The sequence below is a fragment of the Capra hircus genome, chromosome 8, assembly GCF_001704415.2.
Source record: "Capra hircus breed San Clemente chromosome 8, ASM170441v1, whole genome shotgun sequence".
In the NCBI taxonomy this organism is placed as follows: Eukaryota; Metazoa; Chordata; class Mammalia; order Artiodactyla; family Bovidae; genus Capra; species Capra hircus.
In genome coordinates this window covers 101,295,562-101,318,899 of record NC_030815.1, presented here as the reverse complement: position 1 = coordinate 101,318,899, position 23,338 = coordinate 101,295,562, and the positions used below count along the sequence as shown (strand labels likewise).

Sequence of the window (23,338 nt, the reverse complement as noted above, 5' to 3'; positions counted from 1 at the left end):
AGCATGAAGGAGCAGATTATAGTGAACAATATGTACACAGATGAGGAAGATAAAATGCTTTGAACTAGGAAAAAATGTACTTTTCATTTTTTTCAACAATTCTTACACATTGGTACTGGAGCAAATTTGAAAATATTGTAATATCTGTACATTATATTATATGTACAAAAGCTATGCATATAATTTCAAAATTTTTTCTCTCATCTCTTTTAGTGGACATTTTTGTGGAAGCCATGTGGCAAATCTAATCTAACACAGTTTTCAAAGCTGTCTGGTTTACTGATGTCATTTTTCCCTGTTTGAAAGCACTGCTGTATACTTAATCGGGTGTGTATCTCTCTGGACATTTAATATTTTACTGGGATTTAGGAGATAGGAGAGCGAGCTCTTTCAGAATTTATGATGCCATCTTGAAACCAAAAGTCATTTTTTTCTTTGATGAAGTCATTAAAATCTTGATATCATGGGAAAAAAAAGGTTCTCTGTAAATTCTCTTTTAAAAGACAGTGGTGTACTGACCGTGCTTCCTTAAAAAAGAAGAACATTTTTCTTAAGCTAAATATTTTCTTGGTAATAATCTCACTGCCAAATTTAATTAACACTGGTTCAATATTCTCTTTTAATTCTAGCAACAAGTACTGATAAGATAATTTTTCATTGTGTGACTCCATTGGGTAGGATGTAGTTTGTTTTTACAAAAATATTTGTTTGAAAACAAAAAATCACACAATCTAATGTAGGATATAAGTGCATCATGTATTGTACTAACATAAAATTTTCAAAATTTAGAAAGACTCCAAGCTTCCAATTCAGGAGACACAGGTTTGGGGAGCTAAGATTTTACATGCCACGAGACTCAGCCAAAAGATTTAAAAAAATTTTTTAAAAACCCCAAATGGTGCACAACCCTCTAGAATAAAATAATCTTCAGAAGGGCTACTGCACAACACCTAGCACCCCATTGAAAAGACACCCAGTAATCTGTTGTCCATTTCCAAGTTTTGGATATTTTTTCCCTGACATCACCAATTAAAAATGTATATGGCTTCCCTGGTGGCTCAGATGGGAAAGAATCTGCTTGCAATGTGGGAGCCCTGGGGTTCATTCCTAGGTTGGGAAGATCACTGGAGGAAGGCATGGCAACCCACTCCAGTATTCTTGCCTGGAGAATCTCCATGGACAGAGGAGCCTGGGGAAGGGGAGTGGGGTTTACAGCCCATGGAGTTGCAAAGAATTGGACCCGACTGAGTGACTAAGCACAAGCACAATAACCTATGAATATACACACATTTATAAACGGATGTACACAAATGTATTAAAATGTATGTATTTATTTGGCATGGGAGCATGGCAGAGAAGAAGAGGTATGAGTGAAGTCACTCAGTCGTGTCTGACTCTTTGTGAGCCTATGGACGGCAGCCTACCAGGCTCCTCTTTCCATAGGATTTTCCAGGCAAGAGTACTGGAGTGGGTTGCCATTTCCTTCTCCAGACCCAACCCAGGGATCAAACCCAGGTCTCCCACATTGTAGGCAGACACTTTCCCATCTGAGCCACCAGGGAAGAGCCTGAAGAAGAGGTATAGGTTGATGAAAATGTCCTGAACGTATTTTTGTTGAAACAATGACATGATTTCAAAGTTCATGGAGAGCGGAGCTTAAAGACACTGTCTAAATAATAGGAGATAGCTTGCACTACCTGCCCTGTCCATAGTACTCCCCAAAGCAGGCTCTTATCTTTGCTGAGCAAAGAATGATTAGCAAGGAAGCCTGATGCAAAGGGCCTAAGAAGTTTATTTTTAACCACTTCTTTTTAAGGCTGCACCACAAGTTGAACCCTTATATGGGTGTGGTCCTGGGTGGTTAGGGTGAGAGCAGGCCCATGGCACAGAGACAAGCCAGTGAGGATATGGGTGAGGAAATGGGTGAGGAAGTGGAGGGGGCTGCTGCTCTTGGGGTGCTCCACAGACACCTCAAAACGGACACTTCAAGCTGAGAACGTTCAACCTGGAACTTATTTTTTCCTTCCCTGCAGCCAGCCTCTCCCTACCCCAGCTTGCCACAACTCCCTTTGTGTTTCTATTTCAGTGACTCCCAAGGCCATCAACCCAGCTGCCCAAACCAAACGTTTCGGTGACATCTGTAATTTCTCTTTGCTTGTCCACCACAGTCCACTGGTCGTAAGATCCAGCGGATTCCACCCAGTACTACTCTCACTTGTAACTTCCCTCCACACTCGGAGCCAGTGCTCCGCTCGGGGACGTGTCCTCTCTTGCCTGGATCTCTGAAGCAGCTCTGGGCGGGCTCCCTGCCTCCCGGGCCCCTTTCCCAGTCCTACAGAGCCAACCCGGGGAGACTTCCCTGATGAGATCCCGGTGACTGCTTCTCAGCAACCTCCTTTCCTGGGTTTATGAGTTCTTTATCTCCGCAGCTCACTGCCTCTCTCCAACTGTCCGTTCTCACTCTAAGGAGGTCTCCCTCCCCATTTCTAGAATGCGCGCTCTCCAGTCTAGCCCACGCCGCTCACCGCTTAGATTCCTCTCTGGGCCCTTCTCATCCCCAGGTCTTCGCTTACATCCTCCTGAAGCCTCCCTGACGCCCCAAGCTGACTGTCCCCGGAGTAGCAGGAAGCCCTACCAGCTCTGAAGCCACTGACGGTCTGGTCGCCTGGTCAAACCTGTCGCCGGGGCGGCCTGGACCGGCGGGCTTCTCGCCCTTGGAGCTCCAGCCACCTCACCCAGCTCTCAGCTCCTGAAAGACTCCTGTTCCTTCTGCCCCTCACCCCTCTTCCTTTGCCACCCCGGGAGTGCCTCCCTGAGCCCCTAGGATCCCGCGATCGTTCCTCAGGCTTAGGGCACAGGACACGTTTTCTCCCGGCGCAGTCAGGAACTCTACGTTCGGGTGTGTCACTAGGCCGGGCCCGCCGGGTGTCCCTGGGCCCGCAGCCTCCGGCGCGCAGCAGGTGCACGGCCGGTGCAGGAGCGATTGCCTGAACGAGCATTCTCCGGGGCGCGGGCCTGCTGGGGAGGAAGAGCCCGCGCGCCGCTCCCCCACCCCGGGACCCCGCGGCACCCTCGGCTCCCCCGTGCGGCGCCGGAAGCGCCCAGCCCGGTCCCCTCCCCAGGGCGCCAGCCGCCTTATCTCCGCGCCTCGGGACGGCAGGAGGAGTCCGGGCGCGCCGGGAGGGAGGCGGCGGCGGCATGGCCCGGGGACCCTGGGGCGTCGGCATCCCTCTAGGCCGCCTGCTGCTGCTGCTGCTGCTGCTGCTGCTCAGCCTAGCCCGAGGCGCGCCCCGAGCGTGGAGCCAGGACGGTGAGTGCGGGCGGGGAGCGGGCGCGGCGCTCCCCCGCCCCTGGGCCGGGCTGGCGCGGAGCCCGGGAGTGGGGCTCAGGTCGGAGATCGGGAGGGCGGGGCTCCGAGATACTGGTGGGCTTCCCCGGATGCCTTCCCCGCCCCCGCACAGGGGCTGCGGGGAGCTGAGTGCCCTGTGGTCGGGTCCGCGCCCCCCGGGGACCTGGCGCGAGTGGGGGCTGGGCGCGAGCGGGGTGTGGGGGCGCCCCCTGGGAGAGCCGCGCCCCGCGCGAGAGGGCGTGGAAGGGCGTTCCGCCTGCACTGTCACGCTTCCGGCCCCGCTCTGGCTTTTGCGCGACAAATTCTTGACCCTGGAGCAGTTTTCTTCCTGCCTTTTAATTTTTAACATTTGATGAAGAACCGAGTGCTAATATGGTGAGAAAGAAGTGTAAGGAAGTTTATGGGAATAAAGCACTCATTAATCAGTTGATTCATTTAACAGATGAATGGTCCTTGAATAGTTTTCCTGAGAAGGATGTGAGGTCCCTGTGCTGACCCTCACTGATCTCATAGTCGTGTCCGACTCTTTGCGACCCATGAACTGTAGCCCGTCTGGCTCCTCTGTCCATGGGATTCTCCAGGCAAGAATACTGGAATGGGTAGCCATGCCCTCCTCCAGGAGATCTTCCCAACCCAGGATGGAACCCAGGTCTCCCTCATTGCAGGCAGATTCTTTATGTCTGAGTCACCAGGAAGCCCATTCTGGAGAAGACAGACAAGCAAATAATCCATTTCCAGGCAGTTGGAGTAGTAGCCTGCCAGGCTCCTCTGTTCATGAAATTCTCCAGGGAGTGGGTTGCCAGTTCCTTCTTCAGGGGATCCTCCCAACTCAGGGATCGAATGCTGGTCTCCTGCATTACAGGCAGATTCTTTACTGCCTGAGCCACCAGGTAAGCCCTTGAACCCCATCAGTGCTCTGAAAAGTTGAGTGGTCAGAAGAGGGAGAGACTACATCTGATTAAGGGAATCCGGTAGCACCGTGGAAGAGGTGACCCTTAGTCAGTCAGTTCAGTTCAGTCGCTCAGTCGTGTCCGACTCTTTGCGACCCCATGAATTGCAGCACACCAGGCCTCCCTGTCCATCACCAACTCCTGGAGTTCACTCAAACTCATGTCCATCCAGTCAGTGATGCCATCCAACCATCTCATCCTCTGTCATTCCCTTCTCCTCTTGCCCGCAATCCCTCCCAGCATCAGAGTCTTTTCCAATGAGTCAACTCTTCGCATGAGGTGGCCAAAGTACTGGACCCTTAAATGGGACCAAAAAAGGTAGGTAATAGTCGATACGGGAAGGTGAGGAAAAGGCATCCCAGCTCATCACAGAGGGCACAGTCAGCTCTCCACTGAGAATGAATGAGAGAATGCATGAATCCCAGATAGAGGGGACAAAGGAAGAAAGCGCATGGAGGCACAAAAGCACAGGGTCTGCATTTCCATTGGACTGGGTGGGTGGAAAATGGGGGCAGAACAGCAGGTTGGATTTCACCAGAAGGCAGTGCGTTGTAGTTGGCAGACCCAGGGGACTTAGATGTTTCTGGGCAGTGAGGAGCCATTGATAATCATTGCAGGTTTAGTACAGGGAGTGAGTGATAAAAAAAATGGTACAAGGGAGACTTTTCTGTTGGTCCAGTAGGTAAGACTCAATGCTTCCACAACAGAGGGCATGGATTCAACCCCTGATTGGGGAACTAAGATCCCACATGCCAGGCAGTGCAGCCGAAAAAAGAGGTATAAGGAAAGTATCTAGCTTCCCTAATAAAATGAAATAGTCATCCTGTGAAGTGAAATGAAGTGAAGTAAATGAAACAGTCATCCTGTAGTGGATGGCAAATACCATGTAAGGAGATACTCAGAGACTCTGCGGCTCCTACTCTTGTTCCCCCCAATTCTCTTCACCTTGGGACTTTCACTATCACTGGATGTATTTTTCTTGGTTGGCAAACCTTCTGAAGTGCTCCCTCCCCTTTTTGTAAACATCAGATGCTCTGATGGGATTTCTAACTTCCTTCTCTAACTTGATCTCCCACAGCAGTGTACATAAAAGCTTGCAGACGCTTGGAGCATACTTCAGAATCTCTATGTGAAGACAGTAGCCTAGGAAACCGTCCACTGTGTTCCCATTGACTTGCTGGGCTCAGATGTTGACCAAAGTAACTACATAAGCCCAGCCATCTGCAACTGCTTCACTGCTGTGAGGTGAATCTTGGGAAATGGAAGTCAGGGTTGCCCTGGTTGAGCCTCCTCTCCCTATGTCAGCATTTTCCCGTCATTTAAAACCGTGGGGAATCTGGTATGATCAAGGGCAGGTTTCCTTGCAGCAGACAGTGTGGGAACTGACTAGAGGCTTAGGAGCTGTTGAGGAAGTTGTTACATCTGTTCTAAAAGTCCTGACTCTTGGCCCCACAGTCATAACCGCAGGAAATGAGGACTGTGTGTAGATGATAAGGTGGAAAGGGAAGGACTTAATGACAGATATTAAGGTTCAAGGGAACCAAAGAGGGAAGATGGAACACTACAGGTTCGGGATGGGTTGATTTGGATATACGGTTCTATGGTGCTATAGTGCTCCGTCGTGTCCTACTCTTTGCGACCCCGTGGGACTGTAGTCCACCAGGTTTCTTGCCTGATTTCCCAGGCAAGAATGCTGGAGTGGGTTGCCATTTCCTACTCCAGGGATCTTCATGTCCCAAGGATTGAACCTGCTTCTCTGCATCTCCTGCACTGGGCAGGCAGGCTCTTTACCACTAGTGCTCCCTGGAAAGCCCCATATGGTTCCATTGTTGTTCAGTTGCTAAGTCATGTTTGACTGTTTGTGACCCCATGGACTGCAGCACACCAGGCTTCCATGTCCTCACTACTTTCCAGAGTTTGCTCAAACTAATGTCCACTGAGTTGGTGATGCTATCCAACCATCTTATCCTCTGTACCTTCCTTCTCCTCCAGCCCTCAGTTTTTCCCAGCATCAGGGTCTTTTTCAATGAGTCAGCTCTTCACATCAGGTGGCCAAAGTTTTGGAGTTTCAGCTTCAGCATCTGTCCTTCCAGTGAATATTCAGGGTTGATTTCCTTTAGGATTGACTGGTTTGGTCTCCTTGCAGTCCAAGGGACTCTCAAAAGTCTTCTCCAACACCACAGTTTGAAAGCATCAGTTCTTCGGCCCTCAGTCTTCTTTATGGTGCCACTTTCATATATGGTTCTATAGAAGGACAAAAAAAGACTTGGGAAGAAAGATGCTTCGTTGTTTTGGAGATCCTGAATTTGAGTTGATGTTAGGAATTTGGAGACATGAAATCAACAGGGAACTGAGACTGTGGACAGTAAGTGTCTGCAGTGATGGTGACTCAATGGTCACTTGAAGCCTTGAGGTTGATAAGACGAAGAGGACCAAGGACAGGTTCTTTTTGGTTTTGGTTTTTTTCCAATTTTTTCATTATTTATTTTTAACTGAAGGATAATCACAATATTCAGTTGACTTCTTCCATACATCCATATGGATGTTCCCTTCCTCAAGAGCCTCCCTTCCACTTCCTGCCACATCCCACCCCTCTAGGTTGTCACAGAGCCCCAGTTTGAGTTCCCTGAGTCATACAGCAGATTCCCACTGGCTATCTGCTTTACATATGTTAGTGTATGTTTCCATGGCACTCTCTCCATTCGTCCCACCCTCTTCTTCCTACCCACATATGTGTCCATAAGTCTGTTCTCTTTTTGCGTCTCTACTGCTACCCTGAAAATAACCTATTCATCAGTACCATTTTTCTAGGTTCCATCAATATATGTTAGTATATGATATTTGTTTTTCTCCTTCTGACTTACTTCACTCTGTATAATAGGCTTTAGGTTCATCTACCTAATTAGCACTGTCTCAAATGTCTTCCTTTTTATGGCTGAGGAATATTCCATTGTATATATGTACCACAGCTTTCTCATCCGTCTGTCAATGGACATCTAGGTTGCTTCCATGTCCTAGCTATTGTAAATAGTGTTGCAGTGAACAATGGAGTACATGTGTCTTTTTCATTTATGATTTTCTCAGGGTATATGCCCAGTAGTGGGGTTGTTGGATCATAAGGTAGTTTTATTCCTAGTTTTTAAAGGAGTCTCCATACCGTCTTCCATAGTGGCTGTATCAATTTACATTCCCATCAACAGTGCAAGGGGGTTCCCTTTTCTCCTCACCCTCTCCAGCATTTCTTGTTGGTAGATTTTTTTGATGATGACCATTCTGACCAGTATGAGGTGATATGTCATTGTAGTTTTGATTTGCACTTCTCTAATAATGAGCGATGTTGAGCTTCTTTTGATGTGTTTAGTAGCCATCAAGGACAGATTCTTGGAAAGACTAAGTTCAGATGGTACATGTGGAGGAGAAGGAGCAGCGCCCACAGAGGTCAAAGGAAGACTGAACTAGAAGAGCATCAGGGACACCAGGAGAATGGGAGCCAAGGGCGTGGAGACTGAGAACAAGGCTTTAGTTTTGGTGACTCTGTCAGTGCGAGCCAGAGCTAGCTGAGCAGTGAGAGTGAGAGCCAGATGCAGAGGGCTCAAATGAATGCAGGACCTTGACTGCAGAGTAGATACTCTTTAAGGAAGATCGAAGCAAATAGGAGATTGTGTTCAGTTGGGCTGGCCAGGTCAGTGCAAGATATTCTTTTTTTTTTGGCCAGAAGAAAGTGGTAAAGCTGTCTCCAGCACATTTTATTTTTATTTTTTATTGGACTATAATTACCTTACGATGCTTTGTTAGTTTCTTCTGTATAATGAAGTAAATCAGCCATATGTATGCATATATCCCCTCCCCCGTAGACCTCCGCCCCACTCCCATCCCTCTAGGTCATCACAGAGCGTGAGCTGAGCGTCTTAAGCTTTATAGCAGGTTCTCACTAGCTATCTGTTCTGCACATGGTAGTGTATGTATGTCAATCTCAATTTCCCAATTCATCCCATCTTCACCTTCCCTCCTCTGTCCATATATCTGTTCCCTATATCTGTGTCAGTGTTCCTGCACTGGAAAGAGGGTCATCAGTACGTCTAACACATTTTAGAATAAGATGAATTATCCAGTAGAGTGAGAAACTGAAAATGTAAAAAAAAAAATGAGATTTACTGGAGAAGGTCAAACAGCAGAGGTGGTCTACAAGTGGAAAGCTTTGTAAGGAGAGGGGAAGGAAGGAGAAGAATGGAGACCTGCTCTTGCCTTTCCCTACAGCTGGCTACTTAGTGAGTGCTGTGCAGTTTTCAAAACCAGCCCAACTGTCCTCCTTCTTGGAGGCCCCTTGGAGTTCTCCAGTTCCCTTTGCAGCACCAGAGACACCACACACACACCTCTGTGCCATATTGTGGGGGACACTACATACTTAAGGAAGTATCTATACATACACATATGGACACATACATATCTATATAATACCTTTGCCCTATATGCTTACACCATCAGTCAGTTCAGTTCAGTTGCTCAGTCGTGTCTGACTCTTTGCGACCCCATGAATCGCAGCACGCCAGGCCTCCCTGGCCATCACCATCTCCCGGAGTTCACTCAGACTCACGTCCATCGAGTCCGTGATGCCATCCAGCCATCTCATCCTCTGTTGTCCCCTTCTCCTCCTGCCCCCAATCCCTCCCAGCATCAGAGTCTTTTCCAAGGAGTCAACTCTTCACATGAGGTGGCCAAAGTACTGGAGTTTCAGCTTCAGCATCATTCCTTCCAAAGAAATCCCAGGGCTGATTTCCTTCAGAATGGACTGGTTGGATCTCCTTACAGTCCAAGGAACTCTCAAGAGTCTTCTCCAACACCACAGTTCAAAAGCATCAATTCTTTGGCACTCAGCTTTCTTCACAGTCCAACTCTCACATCCATACATGGCCACTGGAAAAACCATAGCCTTGACTAGACAGACATTTGTTGGCAAAGTCATGTCTCTGCTTTTTAATATGCTATCTAGGTTGGTCATAACTTTTCTTCCAAGGAGTAAGCGTCTTTTAATTTCATGGCTGCAGTCACCATCTGCTGTGATTTTGAAGCCCCCCAAAATAAAATCTGACACTGTTTCCACTGTTTCCCCATTTATTTCCCATGGATATTGCAGTGTAATTGTTTACTAGTGTGAGAAGTCCTTGTGAGTAGGGACTGTGGCTTGTATTAGGAATCTGGTATGGAAATAAATGAAGACTACTCCATGAGAATAGGCAAAGGCTGTTTATAGAAAGCTTCCTCTAGCAAGAGAGTCAGCCATCATCTCTTACGTTTGTCAGAGACTCAAAGACAGGCTGGGGAGTGTCACAACTTTACAGTAGAAAAGGGAAATCTTCAGGTATGCCCCCATTTGCTGGAGGATGTTGCCATGGGCAAGCTGGAAATGGCTTCCCTCTAACAGCAGGCATCCCATTGGTTAGGGAAGTGTATTTGGCTTTTTCTGGTTGGCCCTAAGTTTGAGGCATGGGTAAATATTAAGGAAACTGGCCAATACTGATTAAATCCTGATCACTTGGGACTTATCGTTACAGAGGTGGTTTGACTTACTAGACCAGTGGTTGCAGGTTGTACGTCAGAGTTATGTTTTTATGTATGATCTAGCCATTGTCCATTTGTATTTTCAGTCTCTCACTGGTAACATTGCTAAATTGCATTTAACTGTTATCCAAGGTGCTCCACACAGCCTTTGACTGTGTGGATCACAACAAACTGTGGAAAATTCTCAAAGAGATGGGAATACCAGACCACCTCACTTGCCTCCTGAGAAACCTGTATGCAGGTCAAGAAGCAACAGTTAGAACCAGACATGGAACAACACACTGGTTCCAAATCGGGAAAGGAGTACGTCAAGGCTGTATATTGTCACCCTGCTTATTTAACTTCTATGCAGAGTACATCATGTGAAATGCCAGGCTGGACAAACCGCATGCTGGAATCAAGACTGCAGGGAGAAATATCAATAACCTCAGATATGCAAATGACACCACCTTTAGGGCAGAAAGCGAAGAGGAACCAAAGAGCCTCTTGATGAAGGTGAAAGAGGAGAGTGAAAAAGCTGGCTGAAACTCAAATTCAAAAAACTAAGATCATGGCATCTGGTCCCATCACTTCATGGCAGATAGATGGGGAAGCAGTGGAAAGAGTGTCAGACTTTATTTTTGGGGGCTCCAGAATCACTGCAGATGGTGATTACAGCCATGAAATCAAAGGATGCTTGCTCCTTGGAAGAAAAGCTATGACCAACCTAGACAGCATATTAAAAATCATAGATATTACTTTGCCAACAAAGGTCCGTCTAGTCAAAGCTACGGTTTTTCCAGTAGTCATGTATGGATGTGAGAGTTGGACCATATAGAAGGCTGAGTGCTGAAGAATTGATGCTTTTGAACTGTGGTGTTGGAGGAGACTCTTGAGAGTCCCTTGGATTGCAAGGAGATCAAACCCGTCAATCCTAAAGGACATCGGTCCTGAATATTCATTGGAAGGACTGATGCTGAAGCTAAAGCTTCCATACTTTGGCCACCTGATGTAAACAGCCAACTAATTAGAAAAGACCCTGATCCTGGGAAATATTGAAAGTAGGAGGAGAAGGGGATGACAGAGGACGAGATGGTTGGATGGCATCACCGATTCGATGGACATGAGTTTGAACAAGCTCCAAGGGATGGTGAAGAACAGAGAAGCCTGGTGTGCTGCAGTCCGTGGGGTTGCAAAGAGTCGGACATGACTGAGCAACTGAACAACAACAACAACAAAGATGCTTCAGGGAGGAGAGAGTGGAGGAGCGGAAGTCAGGTAGCCTGAGTGGGAGGAAGGTGTGAGATGGTAGTTGATAGAGCAGGAAGGTGTTGGTGGGTGGGTGAGGTGCCCAGCCCCAGTGGAGCAGAGAGGTTAGTAATGGGTGAGGAGGGCTGGAGCCAGTCAGTCCTGTTTCTTAACTTTTCCCTGGTATTGCTCTGAGTCTGGGAGTGGCTGAGGAACCTGTTGGCTCAGGCCCTTTGGGGTTTGGGAAAGTCAGGGGCTGGGCAGAGGCCTTGAGAGGCTTGGGGAGCGATGGGTGGAGGGGGTTGGGGAAGTTGTTATAGTATGAAGGGCACTGACTTCCCGAATCTGCATCGCATAGGCTTGGTTTTCCCTCTGTCATCGTGAATCACAGCCGCACATACTCTGTTCGGAGTGAGAAGAGGAAAGAGGGGGAAATGGAAGGAGTGCCTTGTTTTGGAGTGACTTACAGTCACTCAAAGTAACGGAGCAGGATTAGAGATGACGAGGCCGATTCCCACTGTGGCCTGTCTTCCTTCTCCAGGAACTTGGCCCTGGGCCTATTCTCAGCTTCTGGTCAAATCCTAAAATGGGCTCTTAGGTCTCTGCAGCCCAAGGTAGCAAGTGGCCTATTGGCCTTAGGTCTGCAAAGGGGATGGGGCAGGGGGTGAGGTGGGGTTGGGGTTGAATGTGGATTATGGGGGGCGGGGGGGAAAGGTATGCAGAATGTGAGGCAGCCTGTTTGTGGGTGACATTCAGGACATGAACCTTAGGGTGTGGCTGCTTTGCTCAGAGTTCTGAAACACTGACGTTGGGACACTCAGCATGGGTTGGTTCCTGGTCTAGAGGCCAGGTGTGGCAGTCCTGCTGCAGGTTGGTCTTGGTTAAAGAGGAAAGTGGACAGGAAAAGGCAAAAGGGCCAGCGCAGATGCGGGCTGATAATCATTTAATGCAAGGAAAGGTTATAGGTTCTTGATTGGGAATGGCAGCCCTGCACTGAGGGGGAGAGGGAGTGGACGATGGTTCCCACTGCCCTGCGAGGACTATACTGCTTGAAAGAGTCGAGTGTGCTCTGTCTTGGCGGATTTTTAATGCAGAGGCTATTTTGTTTGTTTGTTTTTGTTTTTCTGTCAGGGATGTTGGAGAGGAGAGGATGTGAGATCTCTCACGTTCCTCCTGTCTCCGGAATCTGATGCAGTCTCTTAGGAGCCATGTGATTTTCTGCAGTACTGTAGGAGACTTGGGAATCCTTTCTCTCCCTGAGCGTCGGCCCCCCTTTGCTTTCTCCCTCAGGTCATCTGATCTGTTTCTACATGTCTCCATGAGTTTGAGAGACAGGATTTCAGGCAGGTTGTGCAGTGGGCTTGTTTGGTGAATGGCTGGGGGAGTAGATTACGATTTGAATCCAAGCACTCCATTTGTGCTTTTTAAACTTCCTTCTTCCCTTGACAGTGGACAAAATCTGCTTTGTCACAGTCCATCTGCTGTTGTTTCAAGGGTGCATGTACGTTGTTGCTTGAATTTTGAAATACGGGCTGGCAGCCTCCACTCCATCCCGAGGTCTAGGTGTCCATGTGTGCAGTGTGACATGGAGAGGAGGGAGGGGTAAGCAGAGCTGAAAGGATGAGGAAGCTGAACTTACAACTTCTGAGTCAGATGTTACTCAGAAGGCTAGAGGATGTGGGAGGTGGGCAGGGAGTGAACAAGGAAGTGAAGGTACTATGGTTCCCAGAATATCAACCCCCTGAATAGGTAGGCATCTGTCTACACGATATTCCTTTGGGTTTTTGCATCAGTGCAGCTCTCCATGACTCTTTATTAGTATAATTGGAAGCTGGCTAGTTGTCAGTACCTTCATTTATTCATTAACGAAGAGCTGTTGCGTGGATGTTACAATAACACCTAACATATTCTAATTGCTTTACGCAGATGAACTCATTTACTCTTCAACCCACGAAACAGCCTGTAGGTTTATTTTCATCCTCGGATTACAGATTTACAGGAAACTGAGGCACAGGATTATCAAGGATTCCTCAGCTAGTTAATGGCTAAGCTAGAATTGTAGCCGAAGTGATCTGTCTTAACCCTGCTCTGAACCAGGGTGTCTCAGACCAGGCACTGTCTCATGCATGACTTGTTTCTAACAACAATAACAATATCTATGGAAAGTGATATAAATATTCATGGAAATTAGCTCTTTGTCTAGTGCTTGAAAGCTCCTGAAGCACTGATATTTCTCATTTAGTCCTCGAAACGTGATCTCCATCTGAAAGATTAAAACCAGATCTCTGACAGTTTCCTTGCCTACGATCCCAGAATCAGGGAGCAAGAGAGAAAACTCCAATTGGGACTGAGACACTGGTGCTCTCATTGTTGGATGTAGTTTTAGCTGACTTAGTCACTGCAGAGTAGAGAAGGGAAGTGAATCTAGGGTGGCAGCCCTCAGCTGAGAGACACAGTAATAGTAACGAAGAGCACCTGTGAGGTGTATCCTCTTAGACTTTTTTGCTAGAGTTTGCATTCTCCTATTGCTCTGCCAGTAATTCTAGGCATCCCTAGGCCAAGGGGAAGGTGTGTGGGGGGTGTCCCTCACCTCTGTAGTAGTCACCTCAGTTACTGTGTCGCAGCCACCTCTCTGCTCTCCTAAGCAGAATCTGCTGAAGACAGCAGTCACGTCATCCTTGATGTGGCTGTGAAGCTGCGCCTTGACCCAGTTCCTCTCACCACCCCTGTCCCCAGGTAATAGCAAAGGCACAGTGACCTGGGCACGGGCCTGGAGGATTCTGTTGGGTTATTCTCTCTGTCATGTTGGTCCCACGGCTGTGCTGTGCCTCAGTCCAGACTTGATGAAAGATGTCTTTGGTATTGCCTTTTCTTTCCCCAGGGTCCTTGATGTAGAGTGAGACTTCCGGTGGCTCAGCTGGTAAAGAATCCACCTGCAGTGTGGGAGACCTGGGTTCGATCCCTGGGTTGGGAAGATCCCCTGGAGAAGGGAAAGGCCACCCACTCCAGTATTTTGGCCTGGAGAAGTCTGGTTACAAAGAGTCAGACACGACTGAGCAACTTTCACTTCAGTGCTGCTGGTAGTGTGGTCCATCTGGGAGTTTCTTAGAAATGCAGATTCTCAGGCCCTGCCCACACCCAAACCCAACACTTCGGATTCTGTTTTAACAAGCTCTCCAAATAGGGTGACCAATTATCTTGGTTTGCACCAAACTGAGGGGTTTCCTGGGACAGGGGACTTTTAGTATTCAAACTGGGTTGAATTGGTTACTTTGTCTCCAGTGATTTTCGGTGTTTGTGTGACTCTAAATGTTTATTATTGTTTTAAGTGGCTAAGTTTTGGAGTAATTCATTATGTAACAGTAAAAAACAGACTGAATAGCTAACACTTTTCTTTTCAGGAAGGAATAAAGGAATAAATATGTGATTAATGTCTGCAAAATTTAACATTGTTAAATTTTAAAGTCACTTTGTAAACTAATTGTGTACGTTTGTGCTTTTCTCCAGTGGTTCTTTTTTAAAATTAATCACTTTTCCGTTGCGCCGTGTCTATGTTGCTGCGCACAGGCTCTCTCTAGTTGCAGTGAGCAGGGGCTATTCTGCTACAGTGCTCTGGTTTCTCGTTGTGGTGGCTGAGCCCACAGGCTCCTGGGCTCCCGTAGTTGCCGCCCGTGATCTAGGTAGTCGTGGATTTCAGGCTCTGGAGCTCGGGCTCCGTCATTGTGGCACAGAGGCTGAGTGTTCCCCAGCATGTGGAATCTTCCAGGACCAGGGCTGGAGCCGGTGTCCCCCGTATTGGTAGGCAGAGTCTCAACCACTGGACCACAAGAGAAGCCCTCTAGTGATTCCTAACTGAGTTAGGAGCTATTGATCAATGGACACTATTGTGTGGTCAGAAGCAGCCCCAAACCCACCCCTTTCCTTGTACTGAGGTTGTACTTCCTACCTCTTTCTTTAGGATAGGTTTCTTCCCCACTCCTGGTCCCACAAGCAATTAGCACTCAAAGGCTCCCCCTACTCGGCCCTGCAGAGTGGGCTAATTATGGCTGAACAAGAGGCTTCCGTTGCGGTCCCCCTGTCTCTGGAAACCACTTTCTCTTCTGCAGGTGGTATGGGAAGCCTTTGGTAGCCTGGCACACGTCTTGTGTATTAAAAACGGTTAAATAGATTTACCCCATATTGGTGGACATTTAGTGTGGGGACTAATCTCTCCCTTCAGCTCTGTCTGTTGCTCATATAACTGGAACCTTCCTGGTGCATTTTTCCAGGTTGCAAAGTTCCATCTTATGCCAGGGTCAGTTAGAGGATCTGGGCATTTAGCTACTCCTCTGTATTTTCCACTTGTTCCTTAAACTCTCGGGCCCTACCCTTTATGTTTGCTGTCTGAGGCACTTAGGGACCTCATCCCTGAGCCTTTCAGGTTGACTTTTATTTATTTTTATTTTTATTATTTTTTTTTCCCTCCCTCCCTCTTTCTTCCTTTCTCCCTTCCTTTCTTTCTTTTTTCTTTCCTTTTAATTCTTCCTCTCAGTCAGTTCCTGCATGTCTGTCTCTTTCATCTTCTGAAATATTGTCAGCGTCCTTGGCTTGCTGTCATCTTCTCTCCCAGGGTGTATACTTTCATGGTCCTTTAATGTCATTTTAAAATTTGGGGGTGGAGGGTTGTGAGTGTGTTACGTCTGCTGTGTTTAATTGAAAGTCTTTCATTTGTAATTTAAAAGAAATTGTTATGTATTTTAGTTGTATGTTTGTATATAGTCTTTTTTTTCTTTACCAATCTTGAATTTGACTACTAGTCATTATGGTGGATGGGCTGACCTTGGCAAAAGTCTTTTCAATGAATTTGAATATATTTTCTAATTCTTCAACATCTTTTTACTAAGTCCTAACTCCCCTATCCCACAGCCTCTATTTGATTTTTCTTTCTTCAAGCTTCTTGCATTAAAATTCTATTTCCCTCCATCCCCTGGCTGCCTGCTTTTCTTTTTTTTTTTTTAAGTATATAAAAATATGCCAAACTCAGCTTTTCTGAAGTAGATAAGCTTTTATGTCTGGTATTAAACATTTCAATGTTGATATCCTCTTTGCTCCAATAATTATTTAGGAGACTGTTCTGTAGTTTACAAGAAGGCTTACTTTTGGGGATGCAAGTCTTATGTTTTATCTTGTAATTTTATTATATTATTACATGGGAGAAGGCAATGGCACCTCACTCCAGTACTCTTGCCTGGAAAATCCCATGGGCAGAGGAGCCTGGTAGGCTGCAGTCCATGGGGTGGCGAAGAGTTGGACGCGACTGAGTGACTTCACTTTCACTTTTCACTGTCATGCATTGGAGAAGGAAATGGCAACCCACTCCAGCGTTCTTGCCTGGAGAATCCCAGGGACGGGGGAGCCTGGTAGGCTGCCGTCTATGGGGTGGCACAGAGTCGGACACGATTGAAGTGACTTAGCAGCAGCAGCAGCAGTCAGTATGACCTTTATAATTTCTACTTTTTTAAATTTGTTGCATTTTTCTTTAAAGTTTGGGATATAATAAAATTTGTTAATATCCTATGGTTAGTTTAGTACTTCTTAGTGATAAGCATGGCTTGTCTCATTTTTGTGTTGTATTTTGTTTTAAAAAATAAAAAACAAGCCTGATTAAGAATATTTGTATGTCTCCCTTTCTCAGTTAGTTTGAGGCCTAGAGCAGTCTGTGGGCTAAGTCTTTATTACCGGGGTAGTAATGGAGCCAAGACTAAGGTGAAATTCCATGCTGAAATGTTCTCCCTCCTAGGTCAACTCCTGATATTACAGACACTGGGAGTGCAATGTAATGTTCCCACAGAACCTCGGCTAGAAATTCTTGTTTGATCTTGCGCCATGTATCACCATCTGGTAGATCTGGATGTTTCAGGAATTTTAGCCCCAAACATTTTTGCTGCTTATCTAAATAATTGGGATCTGGTGATCCTCCTGGGACTGGTTATTATCTCACTGACATTTAAAACACATTTGCCACTTTTTCCCTAAAAGGAAAATGGATAGGGCAGTAGATGAGTACCTCCCCCTTCCATTTGCTTCTTTTTAAAAATAACTATTGTAGTTTATTTTATTTATTTTTTGGTCATGCTGCATAGCTTGCAGGATCTTAATTCCCCCACCAGGGATTGAACCTATGCCCCTGCAGTAGAAGCATGGAGTCCTAATGCCCAGGGAATTTCCCCATTGCTTTTTAAGTTGTAGGCAGTAGGACTGCAGGTGCCTTTATCCAGTTGGTCAATAAAAATATATTTTTTACCCTGCCGTAATGATATGTGGGCAAATGACGTAATTCCTGTCCTTGAGAAGCTCATTCATAATAACCAGCTGGGAGGACAGAGGTGGAATAGAATATATTGACAAATTAACATGGTTGATATGGGAATGTATAAGCATTAGGAGAGCACAGAGGAAGATACATTAAATTTTCCTAAAGAATGAGAGAATGAGGACCACCCTAGGGAGAGTGTGATATTTAAGCTGGGTCTTGAAATGAGAATAGGTGTTAGTTGGCCAGAGAGGGAAGGATAGACAATCCAGATGAAGGAACATCATGACTAGGGCATGGACTAAGACAGTGGGTAGCATGTTTGTGTGGGAAAGAGCAGTTGGCCTCTTTCCTGGAGATCACCATGTATTTGAGTTTGGAAGCACTGAGGCTTATAGGAGTTAATCTAGGGTTACACTTAGGGAAGCGCTGAATACCAGGTGGAAGAATTTGCATTCTACTCTGTGGGCAGCGGGCAACCCCTGCAGATTTCTAAGGGTGAAATAAGGTCCTTCGTTGTTCTTCAGTCACTAAGTCATGTCCAACTCTTTGCCACCCCATGGACTGCAGCACACCAGCTTCCCTGTTCTTCACTGTCTCCCAGAGTTTGCTCAAACTCATGTCCACTGAGTCAGTGATGCTATCCAACCATCTCATCCTCTGCTGCCCTTTTCTCCTTTTACCTTCAATCTTTCCCAGCATCAGAGTCTTTTTCAATGAGTCAGTTCTTGGCATCACATGGCCAAAGTATTAGAGCTTCAACTTCAGCATCAGTCCTTGCAATGAATATTCAGGGTTGATTTCCTTTAGAAATGACTGGTTTCGTCTCCTTGCAGTACAATGGATTCTCAGGAGTCTTCTCCAGCACCACAATTCAAAAGCATCAATTCTTGGGTGCTCAGCCTTTTTTATAGTCCAACTCTCACACCCATACATAGCTACTGGAAAAACCATAGCTTTGACTAGACAGACCTTTGTTAGGAAAGTGATGTCTCTGCTTTTTAATATACTGTCTAGATTTGTCATAACTTTTCTTCTCAGGAGCAAGTGTCTTTTAATTTCATGATTGCAGTCACCATCTGCAGTGATTTTTGAACCCAAGAAAATAAAATCTGTCCCTGCTTCCACTTTTCTCCTATTTACCATGAACTGATGGGATCCGATGCTATGATCTTAGTTTTTTGAATGTTGAGTTTTAAGCCAACCTTTTCATTCTCCTCTTTTATCCTCATCAAGAGGCTCTGTAATTCCTCTTCGCTTTCTGCCATTAGAGTGGTATCATCTGCATTTTTGATGTTATTGGTATTTCTCCCTGCAGTCTTGATTCTGGCTTGTGCTTCATCCAGCCTGGCATTTTGCGTGATATATTCTGCATAGAAGTTAAACAAGCAGGGTGACAATATATAGCCTTGACGTACTCCTTTCCCAATTTGGAACCAGTCCATTGTTCCATGTCAAATTCTGTTGTTTCTTTACCTGCATACAGGTTTCTCAGGAGGCAGATAAGGTGGTCTGGTATTCCTATCTCTTTATGAATTTTCCACAGTTTGTTGTGAACCACACAAAGGCTTTAGCATAATGACAAAATTGGTCCCCTGGAGGAGGAAATGGTAAACCACTCCAGTATTCTTGCTATGAGAACCCCCCATGAACAGTATGAACAGTATGGAATAAAATCTACCCTTTATAATTTTGGTATTCAAATGCTGGTTCTCCATTGTAAATGTCTGCTACCAAAAATGTGACTCATCTGGAGTACGTGACTGAAATGTTCTTTTCCTGATATATGCAATTTATGATTCAGATTTCCATTCGGATATCTGTGCCACTTGCCATGAACATGCTACCTGCTTGAAAAGAGAAAGGATGAGCATCTGTATCTGCAAATATGGATTTGTGGGCAATGGGAGGACTCATTGTATTGGTAAGTTTTGACTCTTGGCTAAGTTGAAAACTTTATCAAGAAACAAGATTCTCCAGTATTAAAGAGTTGGTGTCCCTGGGGGGGCAAACATTGCTATTGTTCATGTGCTTTTATTATAAGAAGTTTTGTCAATTACAGTAAGTCTCTGTTTTCGTGTTTGGATATATCCTTTCTTTAGTGTTTACAAGGAATTATCCCTCACGTTAGAGGTCACTGAACTTGAATCTCTGGGAACTCTCTGACCTAACACAGATATGAAAACTGGTTTTAAGTCTTGGGTTTAACTTAGCAATTTGAGTGAGTATTGTCTTTTTAAATTTCTCGAGTTATTTTGACAGAAAACTATTTTTATTAGTACCATGAGGAAAAACAAAGCACAATTGCCTATTGAACTTTTCTGGCTGATAGGTGAAATACTGTTTCTTTGAGTCTTATGTCTACCAAAATCCATCCTTCAAGTTTTTTGTAGTTGTGACCCTTTAAGCTCTTGGATGACTTACAGAAATACAAATACCTTTAGACTAGAAGTATCTGAAATAATTTTTTGTCTCAGAGAATCCACCATGCCTTAGGGAAAGGGAGGGGAAAGGAAGTCTCTCAGTCATGTCCGACTCTTCGCGACCTCATGGACTGCAGCCTACCAGGCTCCTCCGTCCATGGGCTTTTCCAGGCAAGACTACTGGAGTGGGGTGATGGCACCATGCCATAGGAGTCAGATAATATCCAGTGTCAAGCCCAGTTCAGAGAGAGAGAGAGAGAGTTCCATAGCAACTTTACGGTAACGGATATTAGGATAATCACGGTTTTCTCGCGGCATCCATGTTACCTGCAGTGAACATACGGATAGTTTTACCTTGTAGCTGTGGATTGACAGTATATACCACCTTACTGTGGTATCTTCGGTTTTGTTTGCTTGTTTGTTTCCTAAAAAAAAAAAACAATTAAATCCTGAGTTCAAAAACTCATATTCTACTTCACAGGTACATGTTTTCACAATCACACAACTTTGCTTGTTCCTGCAGGCTGGAGTTGGGCCTCCCTGACCCTCTCTGTTTAGGATACAAACACTATATACTTCATATTCCAATAATTGGTGTGCTGAGACCACACCATAGGTTGCAGGTAAGATTACAGATGTAGTGCTAAGTCATGGGACCTAAGAACTCTAGAATTCCCTACAAACCCATATGTCCCTTCTGATGAAGTCTGCAGGGGAGACGTGCCTCAGGAACAGTAGCAAAGGAATATTCCATCTTACGGGCAGGTGGGCTTGTGTCTGAAAGCCCTGTGCCCTGCGTAGTAAGCCAGACTGGACACTTGACCTAACTATGGCTTGAGGGTCCATTTGGCCTCTCTGTGTTCTTAGATCGTTTAATCACAGATAGTTTTAATGATGAATAGATTTAATTAAATTTTTAAAAGATAATATAAGGAAAAGGAAAGAAAAAACCTACCAGATTTTGAACGGAGTGTGGCGTACTCTTGGGTTAGCAGGAATTGTGTGCGATTGTGAGAGGCAATTGAACTGTTGTGAGGGGACCAGTAATGTAATAAAACAGTAAGTAACACACAAAAAACTCCAGTCCCTCAGCAGGTGATATCCTCCCCCAAAAAAACCAGCTGGATAGATCACCTCTCAAGGGAGGTAAGAGAAATTGGTCACAGGAGTTCCCTCTGATGGTACAGTCTAAGGCAGAGTGAGTGAACTCTAACCTGGGGGCCAGACTTCATTGCTGCCTGTTTTTGTAATAGGGTCTTAATTTGTTTACTGACTCACTGTGCTTTTATGATCCAAAGTACGGAGACCCATGACCGGCCTTTGACAGAAAAAGTTTGCTGACCCCTGGGCTGGAGGACAGGAGGGAGGTTTACGTTCATTTGACATTGATGTCAAATGATTGAATTAGAAATAGTCACGGCAGGTCCAGTGGTCTCATCACGCATCCAGGTTCCAGCCCCTCCTCACTGGGTGATTAACATTGTTTATATGGATCACTAATGATCAGCAGGAGCTGCTCCTGCCACTGTATTAGCCCTGCCCCCGGATGAGGCTTGAGCACTAATTCCATTGTGTGTCCTGGTGACTCAGAAGTAACAAATTTTCCAGTTAATCATTGGATGCAAAATCATTCTACTTTGATTTTTGTAAAAAAAAGGCAAGAGAATGGCTGAGCTGGAAAAGTGGGATTCTGCTGGATTTTCCCCCCCAGGCCTATGACAAGATCTTTTTAAGTGTGAGAAGTTCAAAAAGCATCTCCATCTCCCCGTCTTCAAGTAGGATGGGCTATCAGAATGAGATGTTGAGTTTCTCTTGTGGTTTTGTACGCACTTGGCGTGAGATGAGGAGCCCATGTCCTGGAGTCTGAGAAGTATAGTGAGCGGAGGAGAGGCTGGGGAAATAGATCTTTCTGCTGTTGTCGTAGAATATTGATTCCCAAGTCCGTAGCACAGGAGAACAGTCTGGGTGGTTGATCGTGGTATGGCGTGACAGCCCTTTCTGTGCTTTGTCTCAATGTACCCACAGATAAAGATGAGTGCCAGTTTGGAGCCAGTGTGGTCTGTGGGAACCATACATCTTGCCACAACACACCCGGAGGCTTTTATTGCATTTGCCTAGAAGGATATCGAGCCACAAACAACAACAAGACATTCATCCCCAATGACGGCACCTATTGCACAGGTACTCAGGAAGGGGGTTGCAGATGGCAACGCGGTGATGGCTGAGGGTACCTGGTACCTGGGATGTGGAGGATGGGGGATATTTGGACATGGCCTGAGTATTAGTTAGTATCAGGGAATTAGTGTTCATTTTGTTAGAAGGAATAGCTGTATTGTAGTATTTTAGGATAATATTCTTATTTTGGGAGCTGCATGCTGAAGTATCTAGGAGTGTTATTATGAAGCTTCTGGTGTAGTGTTTATCTATAAGATACTTTAAATGGCAAAATGTGAATGATTGTTGAATCTTGGGGGTGGAGGTAGAACTAGGGGAGACTGTAATATTCTTTTACTTGCTCTGTGTGTCTAAAATGTTTCATGACAAACAGCAAGGAGAGATTCTTCGAGATGGTGTGCCATCTTTGGAGGGACTGTGGTACTCGCCAGCTCTGTGCACACTGCCCCAGGGATGAGCTCTGTAATGCACCTATTAGAGTTGTGGGCTTGTCTCCTGGAGGAATAAGCTGAGTGAGGAGCACAACTTTTAGGATTTCAGTAGCTTTGAAGGTCAGGTTTTGGACATATGTTGGTCAAATAAAAGGGGTGGGCAAAGGCCTCCTAATTTTCAGTAGCTCCTGTTATTATTTTCATGATTATATGTCATGATAATATAGCTCTTGGATTTTCTAAGGAAATCTTTGAAACAGTAATGAGGAGAAAAGGCAAGAAAAGACTCCTAGTTCTAAGATGGTTTTGTGTGGACTTAATGATTTTTCTTGAGGAGGTTATGGCAACCCACTCCAGTATTCTTGCCTGGAGAATCCTATGGACGGAGGAACCTGGCAGGCTACAGTCCATAGCATCACAAAGAGCTGGACAGGACAGGAGCAACTTAGCAGGCACAGTGACTCTTCTTAAAAGCTTTGTGATATTTAAAGGTTTGGGGGAGACACGAGAGAGGAGAGCATTTTTTATCTTTTTCCCAGGAACCGCAGGTTCTGATGCTCTGATTCATTCTCCCTCTTGACCTGTACCAAGGTAAAAGTCCCTCAAAGGGTACATTTGATTTATTCTTGGCATGAATGAGCACGTTCCCTCAGAGAAAAAATTTTATAATATCTTGTTGTTTTAGGTAGCAAATTACTTGTTACATGATTGCAGAAGTGCAGTGTTGCGGAATTATATTAGGTGCCTTAAAAAAAACACTTGGAAGATGATGGTTCATTCAATATACATTTTTCATGCGCTTCCTACGTGCCAAGGATGTGCTAGTAGGAGGTGATGGCGGATAGCTAATTTCAGTATAATGTATTAGTCATGGGTAAGCAGAGGGCACTTTCCAGAGTATGGAATCCTTGGAGGCACTTACCTTGGAAGTG

The 23,338-nt window shown here is 45.6% G+C and overlaps 1 protein-coding gene across 1 annotated transcript in view; it reads left to right on the top strand.

Moving 5' to 3' along the window:
• The window catches only part of SUSD1 (sushi domain containing 1), a 134,935-nt gene continuing 114,768 nt past the window's right edge, over positions 3,172–23,338 (top strand). The window contains exons 1-3 of the mRNA XM_018052598.1: positions 3,172–3,310; positions 19,182–19,301; positions 21,826–21,981. Coding sequence (XP_017908087.1) covers positions 3,199–3,310; positions 19,182–19,301; positions 21,826–21,981 — 388 coding nt within the window. The 5' untranslated portion in view covers positions 3,172–3,198. The remainder of the gene's footprint in view (positions 3,311–19,181; positions 19,302–21,825; positions 21,982–23,338) is intronic.